This window comes from Falco punctatus (genome assembly GCF_963210335.1).
Source record: "Falco punctatus genome assembly, chromosome: 6".
NCBI lineage: Eukaryota > Metazoa > Chordata > Aves > Falconiformes > Falconidae > Falco > Falco punctatus.
The window spans coordinates 48,200,370-48,216,013 of record NC_137585.1 but is presented as its reverse complement, the minus strand read 5'-3'; the positions used below and the strand labels follow the sequence as shown (position 1 = coordinate 48,216,013).

Sequence of the window (15,644 nt, the reverse complement as noted above, 5' to 3'; positions counted from 1 at the left end):
TTCAGTGCACCGTCACGCTATGGAGAGTGCAGTCACATCGTGCATCACTTCCGAGCGTGTCACAATACCGATGTCAGAGGTGGAGCGCAGATGCCGAGCTAAGAGCCGCTGCTGTGCGCCAGCCCCGTTCAGCCGGCAGCTCCTGGCGTGTTCAGGGGCAGCAGCAGGACGGCAGCCGGCTGAGACATCCCAGCTGCTGCAGGCAGCAATTTGATCTGCAGCAGCTCCTCTCTCCCATCTCCCAGGCGCTCCTTGGACACACTGTGCCGCTCGCACAAAACCCGCCACTGTGGGCCCCAGGGACAAGGGTCCAGCCGAGGGCAGAGGTTGCAAATGGCGGGGCCAGCAGCCCTGCAGGGCTGTGCGGAAGGTGAGGGATGGCAGCTGAGGGCCCCCGTGGCAACGACAGCATTGACGAAGAATAGAAGGCTGGGACAGTAAAGCCCTACCTAAACCCACTGAGCAGTCCTATTCTAGTGAAGCAACGTCAACCAAAAACTGTAAAAGGTTAGACCAGGCTTTGCAAGCTGAGAAGTTTTTGCAACATCTTAATTTTGACTGGAGCCATCCGAGACAACTTAGACTTACTGGCCCCAAGCACAGGCTAAAAAAGGGATGTTGAAATCACAAAGACAAATTTCTCACTCCAGTTAGACTGGTTAGTACTCAGTGGCTCAGCGTGAGAGTGTGAGCCACGCAACAGAAGGTGGGGAGGGGAGGAAAAGGAGAGGGGCGGGGTGTATAGAGCTGGCTGCACTATCTTTATGCTGTTGAGATAATTTTAGTTATGCATCTAGAACTAGATCCACAGTGCACTGAAAGCAATGGAAGAAAATCTTAATTTGCATCAGTGGGTTTTGTACTAAGACGGCCTTCTGTGGCAGCACGTAACACTTGGAACACAAAGGCAAAAAAAAAGCCCTGTATATGGCCTGGGAAAAGCAGAGCAAGTTTTTTTTAAAGCTCAACACATGTTGAAGACATTTCAGACATTGTGAGGAGCCTGTTTAACTACTTGTTTCAGGTTCCATTCCTCTGCATGTGAGGAGGCGGCAGCTGCACTCTTAACCCCACAAAAGGTCCAGGGTCAAGGTTTTCAAAGAAATGATGTAGTTAGTTCAACTTCCATGAATGCCTGACACTTGGACTAAGTGACCATAAATAAGATTTAGGACTTTTGCTTTTGTCATTCAGAACAAGAGCAAATATGTGTAAATCCTGCCTGCCTCAATTTAGGACCTGAGCAGGGGTAAGCACTTGGATCCTGACAACAGTGCAGACTGCTTGTACCAGTAGTGAGTAACAGTCTATAGACACCGTAAGAGTCTGGAAATTTACAGATGCTTGAAGTTAGATTCAGCAACTGTCAGAATGAGTCTGGGCCAGCATTCCTCTCCCAAGTGGCAATCCAGACTTTGGCTGTAAAATGCTTCAATTCTGTCCAGGCATTTAGAAGAAAATGTTAGGACAAGCTTCAAGCCTCCCCGAGAATCATCACTACCAAGCCCATTCAGGAAAAAAGGAAGAGTCACTCACCTTTCGTACAAGCTGCTAATGCTCTGAAGAGCTTCCTAGTAACCAGTTAGTGTGAAACCTGGGATCGGTGCTCCCTTCAGCAGAAGACATACTATGGTAACAGGACTATAGGGCACTCTGATGGCCAGCACAATTGCTCTATGTTGAAACTGTAGCACCATGCAGCCACAAGTGGAAATGTTACAAGCTCATGGGATGACCAATGGAAGAATGACTGTGGGATTGTGATTAGGGACCTCAAGGGGAAAGGAGGCATTCTGAGGTGGTACTTTCCTCCTCCTCAGGAGATGCGTACCTTTTTGCAGCTTTTGTTAGGCATTGGGTACCTGAGGGACCACTTCAGCAGGGCTGCTTCCCTCTGCCCTCTCGCCAAGTGCCTGAAGCACCAGTCATGCTCCTTTCTATACACTCTCCTTCCCGGCTGTTGACCCTCGTGTTTCTAACTGCAGAACAATCTCTTCTTCAATGGGGTGGTAGCGGCTATCCCCTGGACAAATGTTGTACTGTCTGTCAATACTTGGGTTTGCCTGAATATACAGGCTGTGTTCACATCCTCCAGTGCTGGGGAAGACACAGATTTTCTGGTCAAGTTTTCCAGCAAATAAGCTATTGTGCAACAAGCAGGTACCGACACATTCAAGTATCTTGAAATAGAAATGAAACCTGCTCAGTTTAGCCTGGCCCAATTGCTATGGGTGATTAACTGCCAGAGAAGACCCAATGCTTATTCATAGCCTGCGGTTAGCGTTTCCTACTGGCAGGCTTCAAACTACTTCCAATTTTTTACGCAGCCTCCCTGGATCAATCTGCAGAGGGAATGGATATTGAAATGATGGAAGTGGGGATTACTCTTTAACACACCCTCTAATCCAACAGCTCTGGATGCTGGAGGAGTAAGAGCAATGGGTTGCACAACAGGCTCTCCTTAGCTGGCATCTCCCCTTTTGCCACTGCTGGAGACAGACTTCTGGACTAGGTGGCTCATTGGGCACCTCTTACATTTATTTCTTAAACTCCCTTCCGTACTGTAACTCAGGTGAGCTTGATTATCTACATAGTCAACAAGCCTTATATTGAGAGGTTAAAGGTTCTGAAGATCAGGTTTCTTACCTGCAGTTTTGAAAAATCTTCAGAGATGCTGTAATTGTTATGGCTACTTACTCTTGTGAATGGTTTTTGTATAGGCTTATGTTAATAAAAGGAAAATAGTATATATTTAATATACATTATTTGGGATTGTATTATATCTACCCAACAACATGTACAATCTGTCCCACAAAGGCAATTCACTGCAATAAAACAGTACCTTCATTGGTGATCTCCCAGCAGGAGAAGGGGAAACGGAGGCTATGTGTCTTGCTGGTGATGCTGTAAAGTCAGAAAGATTTCAGTGCATTCTTGGCATTACAGTTTTCACAAAGAAATCTTTTTAAGTGGACAGGAGATCATTCAATAAACAAACTTATCTCTGGTTCCCTTTAGGTACTTGCCTGATGGCTGAAAATAGTTTTAGAGATTTTGTTTGTTTTACTTTGTTCTCAGGATTATCTTGCAGTACAACCAATGAAGCATAAGAAATTTCTGCATCCATCCTCCCTGACAAATTTTGTATCTCTGTAAATTGGTTTATATCCTACCAAATGATAACAGAATTCAAAAAAAGTCAGTATAATAACTGTCCCCTCCTCTTAAGAAATATATTATGTATTTGTATGTCAAATAAGAAAAAAAGACAATACATAATGTACTTATATCAAACATTTACTTGTAAATACACTGTAAACATGCCTAACATTTTTTGAGGCATAAGTCTAACACACACAAAGTGTCTTCGCTCCCTTGAGGACAATTACATTTATATTACCACTTAAGCAGCCTTTCCTTTAAATGGAAATTAATCTTTTGAAAGGCAAATTCGTTATAGTAACAGAACTCATGTACTTCCATGATTCCATGTGCATTTTCTGGCCTGTAAGATTCTTTGTGGTTAATGATCATTGCTGATTGCTAACCTCCAATTAGCATAAGATCAAAATATGGCATTTTATCATCCTCCCTAGTACTAGCATGAATGTCTGAAACTACTCAGTCATTAAGCGAAGGGGCAGAGTACTGGAAACAGAATGCTACAGAGAACATTAATGAGATGAAAATTCCTGTGGAGGCAATTCTACAGCCTTCTATGTAAGTAATCAAATAACCTGCCCAAGAAGTTAAAGATCAGAGTGGAAAAAATCTAAGCCCTCAAGTAAATCATTGGTTTTTACTGGAGCTTAGCATGAAATGTCCATTAACTCACCAGTCTGTGCAGGTCTTGGTGGTACAGGGGGAGATATAAGCTTTCCACTTTCTGATGTGTTTCTGGCTTCCTTCCCACTGTCCAGGCTCCAGCTGCTGGGCGTGGTGTTTACAGCTGGAAGAGAATGAAAAAGCTGGCATTGGCATCACCCACTTCTAGCTCTCTGACTTGCCTTTATCCGTGAGGGTAAAAATACACAGTGAAAACAACAACCATGACTGAAAAGCTCTCATGATTACATCAGCATTTGAAAAGCTCTTAAATAATGGCTGTCAATCTCTTGGCTGCCTGATGTATGCAACTGGCCCTTCGGTCAGTTTGTGATTGTATAGAAGTTGGGACCATCAACAGTAGCAGCCGAGATAGCACTCTGGTGCACTGCAAATGCAGCCACAAAGGGAGATAAGCTTGAAGCCTGTTAATACAATTGGTTTATCTTTGCACCGGACTGCTATTTAGAGCTTTCTAGGCAGAGGGGAACAAACTATCCGTAAACTGTTTCCATTAGCTCATTTTATATACAGAAGGGACTAGGGAAAGGAACTTGCCAAATTCCAATCACCTCCCTCAGAAAGCTTTCTGTGCTAACAGCCTTCTTTGCCTGCATAGGCTACACATTCAGAACTGAAAGGAAGAAGAAAAGAAGGGCACAAAACCAAGGAAGTAAAAATGGGAAAAATGAAAGAGCGAGGCAGGGGGAGGGAATCAAATGAAGAAATTATTTTTGCCTGAGAAAATGTATATACCCTGTTTGTATGCATGGTCAAGGATCTATGCTTAATAATGTAAATTGACAATCACCTTGACATGCATAAGATCAGCTGATGTATTTGTCTGTGTTACCTTTACCAAATTCCATTACTTTAACTGAATGATCCCATAAGGCCTGGAACAGCTTCCTTACTAGAACTGGTTTATCGCATGTTATCAAGGAGCCACCAATATTGGGAAGAAGTCAGACAGACAGAAAGGCAAGGCATTTAACATGGAAAGGACAAAAGCTAACTTACACCTCACAATTTTTCTTACACATCCTGTAAAAAAAGTGGAAAACACCCTTCTTCATATTTCCCCCTTCCCCCCCTCAAAACCTCACCACCAACTCCCCCCACACACACTTTCAAAGCCTCAAATCTCTTGCCTTGCTATGACAGTTTCCTTCTTGCCTGCTTGTTTCATAGTTGTGAGTAGAGAACCACATGCAAGTACTCTGTGCTCATTTACAAAGATAAAGCAAAAAGCAAATCATTGTTGCTAACTGGTGGTATTAATTATTGCTATTATAGCAACATCAAGGGCTCTCCAAAGGACTGCAGTCTCACTATACCAGTGTATACCAGACTTAACACAAAAAGTACAGTACAAATAATACTTGTTTCATGTCTGTAACAATATTGTTACAGTATAATTTCACATTAGTTGACTCTGAGAACAGCGCACAGAATAATCCATTTTCTGCAGGATCATTTTGCTTTTTCATTGCCAAAATACGGAATACATTGTTTGCTTTTTATCGTAAGCTGTCACCTAGCAGTATGGGTTTGCCCTCATCTTAAAAATTACTTGGCACCAGACCAAGGTACTTCAAATGCCCGAATCTCTTGACAAGCCAATTTTTTCTTTGAAATCATCTGTGCAGTCAGTTCTCTGGTCTGCCAAAGTCTCCAGGAGAGAACATTTTATTTTAACAACTTTGTAATGTACTTGGCTACATAGGCCAGTGGAAAAGTTTTGCCATTTCCATGTTAAATTATTTTATACGCTTTTCAGCCCTGTGAAAAATTCCACACTTGAGCTTTCATAAAAACTTTCACACAAAAATACTTCTAAATCTCAACTCTTAATGATGAAAATGTGATTCTTGATCAGTTCTTGTTACAGCATATTCTTAAAATATTTATTTTCAATACACTTATTTTAATTTATTCAGGGTACCATAAAAGGCAGCACATAAATGATGGAGCATATTATGGATGTGAAACACACAATGAAATCATGGCACGGTAACTGTGCCAACAATATTGAATTTCCCCATGTGCAAAATTGTAAAAGGCAATATTTTGTCTTTGGAAATTCATAGGTTTCTCATTTACCCTAATTAAAAGCAAAAAAACCCCAACAAACCACAAACTGATCTCTTATCTTCCATCAAAGTGTAATGAAAAGCACAGTGACTTACACTTAGTAAAGAGGACTTGCAGGTACCACACTTGAGGACTATTCTCTTAACTTCTGGAGACTAGGGCGCAGAGAAGCTAATCTCCAGTATTCATCACCCCATATGTCTCTCTTGAGAAGCAGAAAGGACAGCTTTCACAGGCAGTGTGCTGCACCATCACCCCTTTCTGGAAAATTCTGTGCTTTTCTGAGTGCAACCCTCAGTTCAAACACACACCATGTCCCCCCCCCCCCCCCTCCTGCTTTTCAGCAAAGTTTTTTGAAACTTAACAGTGTTAGTGTAATTTAGTTAGTTTGAATGTTTTGAAACTTGGAGATGACAGTATGCACTCAAAAGAATTAGCATTCTACAGGAATATGACAAATTAATTATATTTTCATTGCTTCAAAGATCAGTATGGTGCAGCATTTCCACTCACCTTTGTCAGGGCCAGGCAGACTGGAATCATTTCGTGGCAAAGCACCGTCACCAATATGATTAAACAGCATTCTCTGTAAATTGAGAACAGCGTGGTTTATGCATAGCTGCTGTTGTTATTTCAGTAGCCTTTAAGAAAACAAGGGGGGTTTTGTTATTATCCCCACCACACAGGTCTACTTTGGAGGTAGAGCGACAAACAATCTAAGAACGTAAATAGTTTAATAAAAATATGTATATACAAAAAGGAAGTAGACTAGTTTTCTGAAAACTGTACACGCTGGAGGGGGGATTATCATGTACTGAGTTCTGACAGTTTCCAGCCACCTAAAAACAAAATAAGGCTCATATCTCAGGTGGTGTCTTGATAGATTACTAAACAAATGCAGGGATAGATGTGCAATAATTTCATGGTACAATCGGCATCTGAACAAGGTGTAACATTTGACATTATTCAGGGTATGGCTGTTATCTTTGAAAAACATTTTTTTTCCAACCCTAACTTTTTTTGGTAGCAGTGTTCTTAGTTCTCTTGTGGATAAAAATTGACCCATGAAGTGTGTTGTCTTTCCTTTTCTGAATATTTGGGTTTTTTTTTAAAAAAACACAGTAAATTTATGAAACAATTTTAAAATTTCACTAGTAGTTTCTTTTGGCAGCATTCAAATAATCTGTGGGTCATCAGCTTATCTTCATAACAGACGTAAGCAGCATACAGCTAATCCTACAAGTAATTCAGATGTACCTTCCAAAGAAAACGAGAACAGATAAACTTTCCTTTTTTTTTTTTTCCCTTTCTTTTTTTTATGTAAAGCAAGATCAGACAATTGGTGAAATCCAGATCAAATCAAATCCTATTCTTGTAACTCCTTCCAGTGTTCGCAGAGGACTACGCCAAGTCAGCAAGGCACTATGCTGTGGTTCCACAAGATGGCAAACCCAGCTGCAAAATAATCACCAGTGATCTATCATGCTGCAGCTCCAAGTTACAAAGTGAGGAACAAACACTTGGCCAACTCAACTTGACTTAAAACATCTGTGTCAGAGAGAATGCTTTGGGAGGCTCTGGCCTACACTAGGTCTGCCTATCTATGCTGTACTAGAGTCACGCTGGGTCAGGTAATACCTGTTTAAAGTGAGGTGGTGCAACTATATGTGTGCTCTAATGCGACAGAAAACGGGATCAGATGTTCCTGACTGGTCTGGATTGAAGGTTCACTGTTTACTGAGTCTGCAGTGCACTAGGATCTGGTGGGCAAGTGTTGAAGTCTGTCTGCTGTTGTGAAGGTAAAGAGCAAAGGCTGAAAAAGCAACTGAAATTGGAGGAGATAAAGAGATAAAAGCTGAATGAAATACAGCAAAACAAGGACATACTAAAATAATGAAATATAAAACCACATGGAAGAACAAGAGCAATCACAGGATGTTTAATGACATGCAAAACCCCCCCCAGAATGTGAAACCCGAAAAGCTCTATTAGGAAGAGTAATAGTGAAAACCCAAGGAGCTTGTTGACCAGTCAATGATGGCAGGCATTCCTCTTCAGAGTATGGGAAAAGCTGGAGAGACACTGTACAATCGCTCAGCCAGAGATCAAAAAGCAAGCACAAATGGATGTTGACGGAAAAGCGCTGTACATAGATAACCTTGAGCATCAATGAGGGAAGCGGATGCTTTACTGCTGTGGTCTTGTTCTATGAAGTCCACCAAACTTCTGTAAATGAGGTAGCTATGGCCTGAAAGGACTTGATTTGGACTTGAAGTGCCAGAATTTGCCTGTGTATCTCACCTGTCCTGGTTGAAAAACTATTGTGAAAACTGCATTCATTAAGCCGTAACAAAGACATTAATAAATGAGTCCTTTCCTCATTAATTTAGTGTCAAGCTCCAACCAAGACTGTTGAAGTTAACTGGTGTTAGCATAAAAATGGTAACGACACGGAACAGTTTGAGCATGTAACTTCTCATGAGAGTTGCAGGTATCTCTAAAGTATCCCTCTACAATTGTCCTGAGGATTTCTTTTCCCCTTCTTATCGGAAGGCAGAGAATCAGAATTTTGTTTCTAATCACCGTCCATTTTTGCTGCTCAGTGAATAAAGCACCAGAGAATGAAATTGCACTTCTCCCCAGAAAGGTGTCTCCTCATTTATGGTTATGAGGGCAGAAAGAAACTGTCAGACCTTCTCACCTTTGAAACATACTTGACTGTATGAGCAAGTTAATTTTCTACTTACCCTCTCATGGGACACTGAGGGTACAGACAGATTGGGAGATTTTCCTGACGGGCGAGTCTCAGAGAGGGTGGAGACTGGGCCTACGAGCTCCTCAGCCTCCTTTATCGAATCTCGGGTAGAGTGGGGGATAGAAGTCGCATTCCACTTGGCAAAGCAAGAGTTTGCAGTCTGGGAGCAAAAATGGGATAATTTTTTCCTTGCGGCAAACCGTAAAACCGCTTTATTTAAAAAACATCCCCTGGTCTTTCCTGTGTGTTGGTCTGGCTTCACTACCACTGTGAAAGTGCCCAGTAGATATATCAGTAAGTAGTTTCTGAGAGCAGCCCTTACGTCTGGCTAAGCTTCAGTATTACTTCTTAAGCCCTCAGGTAAAAGCATGAGGGCTTAAACAGAAGAGAGGAAAAAATTAAATCAAGAGCCAATTCAATAAATGAAGAAGCAAGGGACAAGAATACAACTAATGAGAAACCAACAAATAATTTCTAAATTAAAGGAAGCTGGGCTACCAAGTTGTTTTTAATCAGAGGCAAAATTTCTGGTGGAAATGAAAGCATTGAGAGGGGGGCCTTTCACACTGTGCCTAGGTTCTCGTATTTGCTTCAGCAAGAGGTGCATTGTGTGATGGCATTAAAACAGCAACTGTGCTAAAGGAAAGCGCTTTAGGAAAGTAGGTCCGTTAAGAACATAAGGAGAAAAGATGAAATAAAGATTTAAAATTGGTCAGCTCATCAAGTTTATTTTGCATTTCAAGTAAGTCAAAAGATACAAATTTCATTCAGACCTACCCAACAGGAATTTTAAGGCACGAACACAACTCACTCTTTTCTGTAGAGTAATAAAAAAATATCTATCTTCTGAAACTACATTGAAAAACAGAAATTGCCACAGGGAGTGGGTTATTATCTCACAGTGGCTAGGGTTAGCTATTTCAGAAGAAATAAAGGGGAGGTCAACATGGACAACTGCTGTGGTAACAGTTTTCTTTTTTTCTTCTTCCCTAGATTGAATAAACACTGCTGTTTCACATAAGCAGGCTGTGTCATCAGGTAAGTCTTTGCAACTCTTTCTCACTGCAGTGAGTAAGTATCAAAAAACAGATTTAAATCCAGACAAAGCAAGCAGAAACGTGATCAAGCACTGTGTATTCTATTCATATCTCTTTCATGTAAAATACTGTAAGAGTATTTGCCTATAACCCCCGCCCCCCTAAACTAACAGCAGTGAGCAGACACTGCATCTGCTCAAAGCTCACTAAGTGCCTTTAACCATCACCTTAACTATGTGCATTCAGAGGATTCCCAACAAGCTTCCTACCTGCGAGGTTTCCGAAGGAGTAGGGTAGATGGCACTGCAGGGCCTCTCTCTGGGGGAGAGGCAAGAGTTTTCTCGGGAATGCTTATGTTTGTCAGACAACAGAGGAGAGGCTAGAATATGAATGTGTCAAGTGATTAAATTCATGCAGTGAAACTCAAGACATTTCAATTCTACGCTTATGACAAAGAAATCCTGTTTTTCCCAACAATACATATTCCTCAAAAAATAGGTTAAATTTGATGCCTGACCAGTGATAACATGCAGAAATTCAGCTGTGTAATGTATCAAGAATTTAATATGGTTTACCAGGGGAGACCAGCACTGACCTCTGGCACTGGATGGAGCAGAACTGGTCACATTAGGTGAAGCAGAATGAGTAGAACTGAGGCTTGAGGTAGACGGACTAGGCTGTGTACAGAAGAGATGCTGTTGTTACCACATCACACTTAGTGGTTTGGAAAACAAAAATTTGCAAGACAACTTTTCACTAAAACAAAGAACTTGTAATCTGTTAGACTAGTCTCTCAGCATTTGAAAACAGCAAACATGTAAAGAGCATCAATGTAAATACACAAAAATGTAGTAAAGTATCAAATAAATAGAAATGTAATTAATATATTAAAATAACTACATCACAACTGTGACGACTGCACAGAAAAGTCTATGTAAGGTCAGATGACTGCATCCTAGTGTGTTGCTGCTTATTTTGTAAAAAATTCATGCTCTAGGTTAAAGAAAAAGAAACAGTTACATAAAAAATTATTTCTATGTTAAGAAGGTTAACAGCCCATTTAAAGATTTCTCTTTTAAAAATAGTATCAGCAATAACTTTGAGATTTCCGAATGAAATAATAGAAGCATTAATTTAGTAAATACCCTTGTAAGAAAGAGTCTGTTTAGTTTGAAGAATGACAGTAATTTGTACCTGCATGTTAAAAACTTCATCGGAGCTTTCTGACTGCCCAGTGATATTGCTGACTTCAGCAGAAGCTTGGGATGACAGTGATGAGGACGAATACCGATTGACAGCTGGGTAACTCAAGGGACTATTACAAGAATAATGAAACACAAAATGGTTAACTAGTTGCAAATCATAATTTTTCATGAGAAAACAGCACATTTAGTGATCTCCACAGTTTAATTTGGATTTATTTATTGAGAGAGAGATAGAGAACATATATATCAGCTATTCATGACTGAAGATACTTCAAGAGGACCATATGAGGAAGCATGCACACAATAACAGTATTTTACGAGTCATCTTCTGCGAGTTCTAGTATTTTAACTTGCCTGCGTCGTGGTATTACCCTGGCAGCATCAGGGCTCATAGAAACAGGTATGGAATTTCGGCATACACGAGGACTTCCATTTGGGAAATGAACAGGGCTAGCTTGTACACAGGCAGAAAATTCCTGGCAAGTTATTAAAAGAAGATTAATTAAAATCAACACAGTATCATTAAGCATTTTGTAAGATACAGATAGTAATTTGAACAGTTACATCTGCATTTTGGATCAGCTTCATCATTGCTAAGAAAAATATTTTAGATTTTCACTGGTAACACTTTCCCCTTAGTAAAACATAACTATTTTTCTCTGCACTGTACAGAAAGTTTATTAACTTTGTCTTCCGGTAGTGTTAAGAATGCTACAAGCTGTAATGTGGACAACCAACCAAAAGATGTCACTATCTGTTGCCAGGAAAATGAAACAACCCTTACTGTAGCTGAGCAGTCTCCCGGTTTATCCATGCAGCTGCTACATACCTGTATTCCCAAGCTTGACTTCATCACAAAGAACTGATCCACCAGCTTTTTGTGCAACGGCCTCATGTCCTGTGGCACCACCTTCTCGTGCACCGCCAAGCCAAATTCTAGAATCTGGGCCTGCAGAAAAGACAGCAGGAAAGTGGGGGGAAATATAATTTTGATCCGTTTTCTTCATGCTTTCATCGTCAATTAGAATATTAATAAAAGAAAAAAAAACGCACATTGTATTAAAAACAAGTATTTAAGTCCCTGACAGACCTGTAATCAAACAACACCTAAGGCCAAAACCAATACACAAGAGGTTTTATGACACTTGCCATTTTACTATTCAACTTTCCCAAAGATCCGTCCTATGCAAATTCAACTCTAATATAAAACCCACTATGGATAACACAGTGAAAAACCTGGCTCAATGGAAACTTTACAAAAGAGCAGTTCTAAACCCTAAATAACAGCTGTTTTCAACAAGAGCAGTTACAAAAAGCATGAAAACAGCAGCAATGGCCAAATCCACCAGAGACCCTGTAATGTATTTTTAATTAAGTCCACAGTTCCCTATCCTGTTTGAACTCCCCAGAGGCCTCAGTAAGTGGTGACTTTATGCATATTCTTGATGCAAGGCATGACAGGCTTCAGAATAACATTGCTAACACTCTGATCTTGCTCAAATTTGGTCACAGGCACGTAAAATACTGAACTGGTTACATGAGGAATCAGATAAACTCAAATTTAAGAGCAAAATAGCTACACTATGCTGTAATATCTTTGGATGAGAGCTACTAGCTGATGTTTTCAGGCAGCTTGCGAATGGGCACACAGCTGCACAGCATCACTGACCTGAGGTCAGGACTGCAGCACATCCATCTGCGCATACAGCCATCCTGGCCCTTCTGAACGCTCCATGGTTTCTGTTAAATCATCGGCTGGTGCCAGACAGGGTTTAACTGCTATTGCTTGGAATTCATGTTTTTGTCATAGTAAGTTACTAATTCCAGCTTTAAATTGTAACAGTTAGTGAGATTAACTATCGCTTGAAAAAACAGAACTGCAATCTAAATTACTATATGAAATTAACGTGAGCTCAGTGAACACATTCTACTTTATACTGCCTGAGAATCTGTCCTTCAGCTGATCTGACCAAATGATACCATAATGACAAAAAATGAAATTTCCATCTTGCCAAATTCCAATACTCTGACCTCTTTATCCCAAGCTGGCAATAAAGTTTGAAATTTAAACATGCTGCATAGAACAAAGATAGGTAAATGCCAGTTAAGAAAGCTGAAATACTTGGTAAGACAATTTGATGAAAAAATTTTTTTCAGCATCTGCAAATGGAGACAACCTCATATTTGAGGCTAATAGGTTGTTGGTTTATAAATAAATGAAGAAATAATACAAAAGTCATACAATGCACAGAATACTCACCTGTTTAATTTAATCACTTGGTGTTTATTTTACTGCTTACCTATATGGCAATTATTATTAGATATCTTCTACTGTAATAAGATCCTTTGTGGTTTTTTGCTCTTATGCAAAACCTTTTTGTGAAAATGTTTGTTCTGTAGTATTGTTAAAATACATCACAGAAGTATTTGCTAAAGCCATCAAACATTTTAATGAGATTATGTTTATTCTGTAGTAATGGTAAAATAATATATGTTTGTTGTGCAAATACATACAAGCATGACAACACAAAGATTTGCCTCTCATTCAAACTTTAACTTAGAATAGTCTGATGTGATTAAGATGATGATGAAAAGGACTAGCAAAAAAATACTAACATTACCCAGAAACCTGCCTGTATATGAAGTTACTGTCTACTTGGTATCTGATTGAGAAAATACTGAAGACCACCAGGCAATTATTAAACTCTGAAATTTTGTATTTTGTTTTGGGACACTTTTTGCTAGAACAGCTAAGCAGGCCACCTAGTCTGTCTTTTTCCCCACTTTACCTGCTCAAGCATCAGCTCTCTCAGGCGTGTGATCTTCTCTCCGTCCTCTGGATGGTTTGAGATGTATTCTTTGACAAAGAATGCCTAGGCAAAATAAAAGCACAAAGTAATATAGAAGTGACTAAAAACACATAACTGTTTTTTAAAAATAACTTTCTAGATGATATTTGCAAAACAAAAGCTCCTTTCCACAGCAACAGAGAATAATAAATGCTAAATAATTAATTATTCACATATGAATTCATGGACAAATAAAGTGGAGCTACTCTTGAGTGGAATTTACTAGTTGTTCAATATCCAAGACAGATCCTGGATCAAATGTGAAAACCTGCAAATCAGAGCTGAAACCACACACAGGTCACCTAAACTAAGTATCTCTCCCCCATGAATTGTGACATAAGACTTCTAAATAATTAGAGTTGGGGTTTGCTCTCTTTTCATACTAGGAGTTTCATTACTCATTAAATATGAAGACGTCTTAAGAACAGTGTGGAATTGTATGCTATTATATGTATCGGAGCTATGACATTATCTTCTTATTCACTCTTCATATAAATACAGTTTTGAAGAACTCACAGCGACATTGACATCAAAAAGTTATTACTTCTCACTTCAGGAGCATCTGACCAACATTCAGGTCTGTTCATAAGCTTACATGAGTTTCCACCGCATCTCCAATGCTCCAGTCAGCTATAGTACCCCAGAGTCATTTTACCCACCAGCAACGGCCTGGACATAGAACTGTTTGTTCACGATTCCATTTTTCTTAACATGTCCTACCCTGAAAGGGGATTATATTGTGTTTACAGGAATTCTTGACAATATTTTCTTTAAAGAAAATGTCCAGCTGCTCATCTGAAAGATTTCTAGACCTTCTCAAAAATGCATTTGTCACAAAAAGTGTCTGTACACATACTATACATACACATGGTTTTCTGTTCATGGAGTTGAAAGCGTAATAGTGGCTGCTCTGTGCTGTGTTTTCCTTTGGCACTTGTCTTAGCATTTCCCTCATATATTTCTTACAAGGTTCTCCATTTAGCTTTAGCTGTTAAAATCTTTGCTATGCAGAATAATTTGTAAATATGGAGAGCAGAAGAGCTGGAGATAGGCAGACTCCTCTGATTCAGTTCCAAAATTTCATGATGTGACAACCCAAAACAAGGAAGTGCTGAGACCTATCTAGAAAATGCTGATACTGTAATGAAGAACATTTATTTCACATGGTGCTTTCACCACAGATAAGCATAATTGTAAGAATCCATGTTTAAATTGTTCAAAGGAGCCCTCTGATACTTGCTAAAATCCCAAATCCCAAACTTCTTCTAGCTTATGTTTTTTCCCCCTCAAGCTACAAGCTTAATGTTCTTTCAGTATCAAGCAGGTGGTGTCCCAGTGGTTTTGGGCTGAGACTTATACAGATCTGTAATACAAGTCAGAGATGTAATAACAATGTAACTTCAAACAGAATCACAAGTATTTTAGGAAAAAAAAAAAAAGATATCTGACTAAATCCAGTGAAGTTATTGGAACTGGACTGGTAGTTTCCAGTAATTAGTCGTGAAAGTGCCTCTACTCTTCCAACACATGTAAAGGAACTAAAAGAAATGTAAGTTATAGTTGCAGTTTGAGAGGTGTTAGTGGGCACAAAATACACTCTTCATGTCTTTCCAGCAGTGTCTGGAAGACTTTAAAAAAATCAGTGGTTCAGTTTATAGCCATTTTTTAGCACACGTGAAGATGCTGCATGATGACTATTACTTCTGTAGATTTTCCTGGAATCTGTTCCTGCATCGAAATCAGTGAAAACATAGCTTTAACACCTGCAATACCAGCCAAAGTGCCAAATAATTTAGAACAGCTGCTTGGGGAAAAAAAGAAGGGGAAAAAACAAGGAGGGAGGGGGAGCAGAAGAAAAAAAGAGAGGAAAAAAGGAAGC

General features: G+C 39.7%; 1 protein-coding gene across 4 annotated transcripts in view; it reads right to left on the bottom strand.

Annotated features, from left to right (window-relative positions):
- DOCK4 (dedicator of cytokinesis 4) overlaps window positions 1-15,644 on the bottom strand; it is a 254,109-nt gene that overhangs the window by 1,827 nt on the left and 236,638 nt on the right. For 2 of the 4 annotated variants that reach the window (XM_080394177.1, XM_080394178.1), the window contains 10 exons: window positions 13,706-13,789; window positions 11,746-11,865; window positions 11,271-11,392; window positions 10,906-11,026; window positions 10,307-10,388; window positions 9,981-10,090; window positions 8,667-8,834; window positions 6,433-6,505; window positions 3,836-3,949; window positions 2,843-2,904 (listed from right to left, as the gene is read on the bottom strand). In XM_080394177.1, coding sequence (XP_080250303.1) covers window positions 2,843-2,904; window positions 3,836-3,949; window positions 6,433-6,505; window positions 8,667-8,834; window positions 9,981-10,090; window positions 10,307-10,388; window positions 10,906-11,026; window positions 11,271-11,392; window positions 11,746-11,865; window positions 13,706-13,789 — 1,056 coding nt within the window. The remainder of the gene's footprint in view (window positions 1-2,842; window positions 2,905-3,835; window positions 3,950-6,432; window positions 6,506-8,666; window positions 8,835-9,980; window positions 10,091-10,306; window positions 10,389-10,905; window positions 11,027-11,270; window positions 11,393-11,745; window positions 11,866-13,705; window positions 13,790-15,644) is intronic. The other 2 variants (XM_080394179.1, XM_080394180.1) reach the window with 1 other exon arrangement.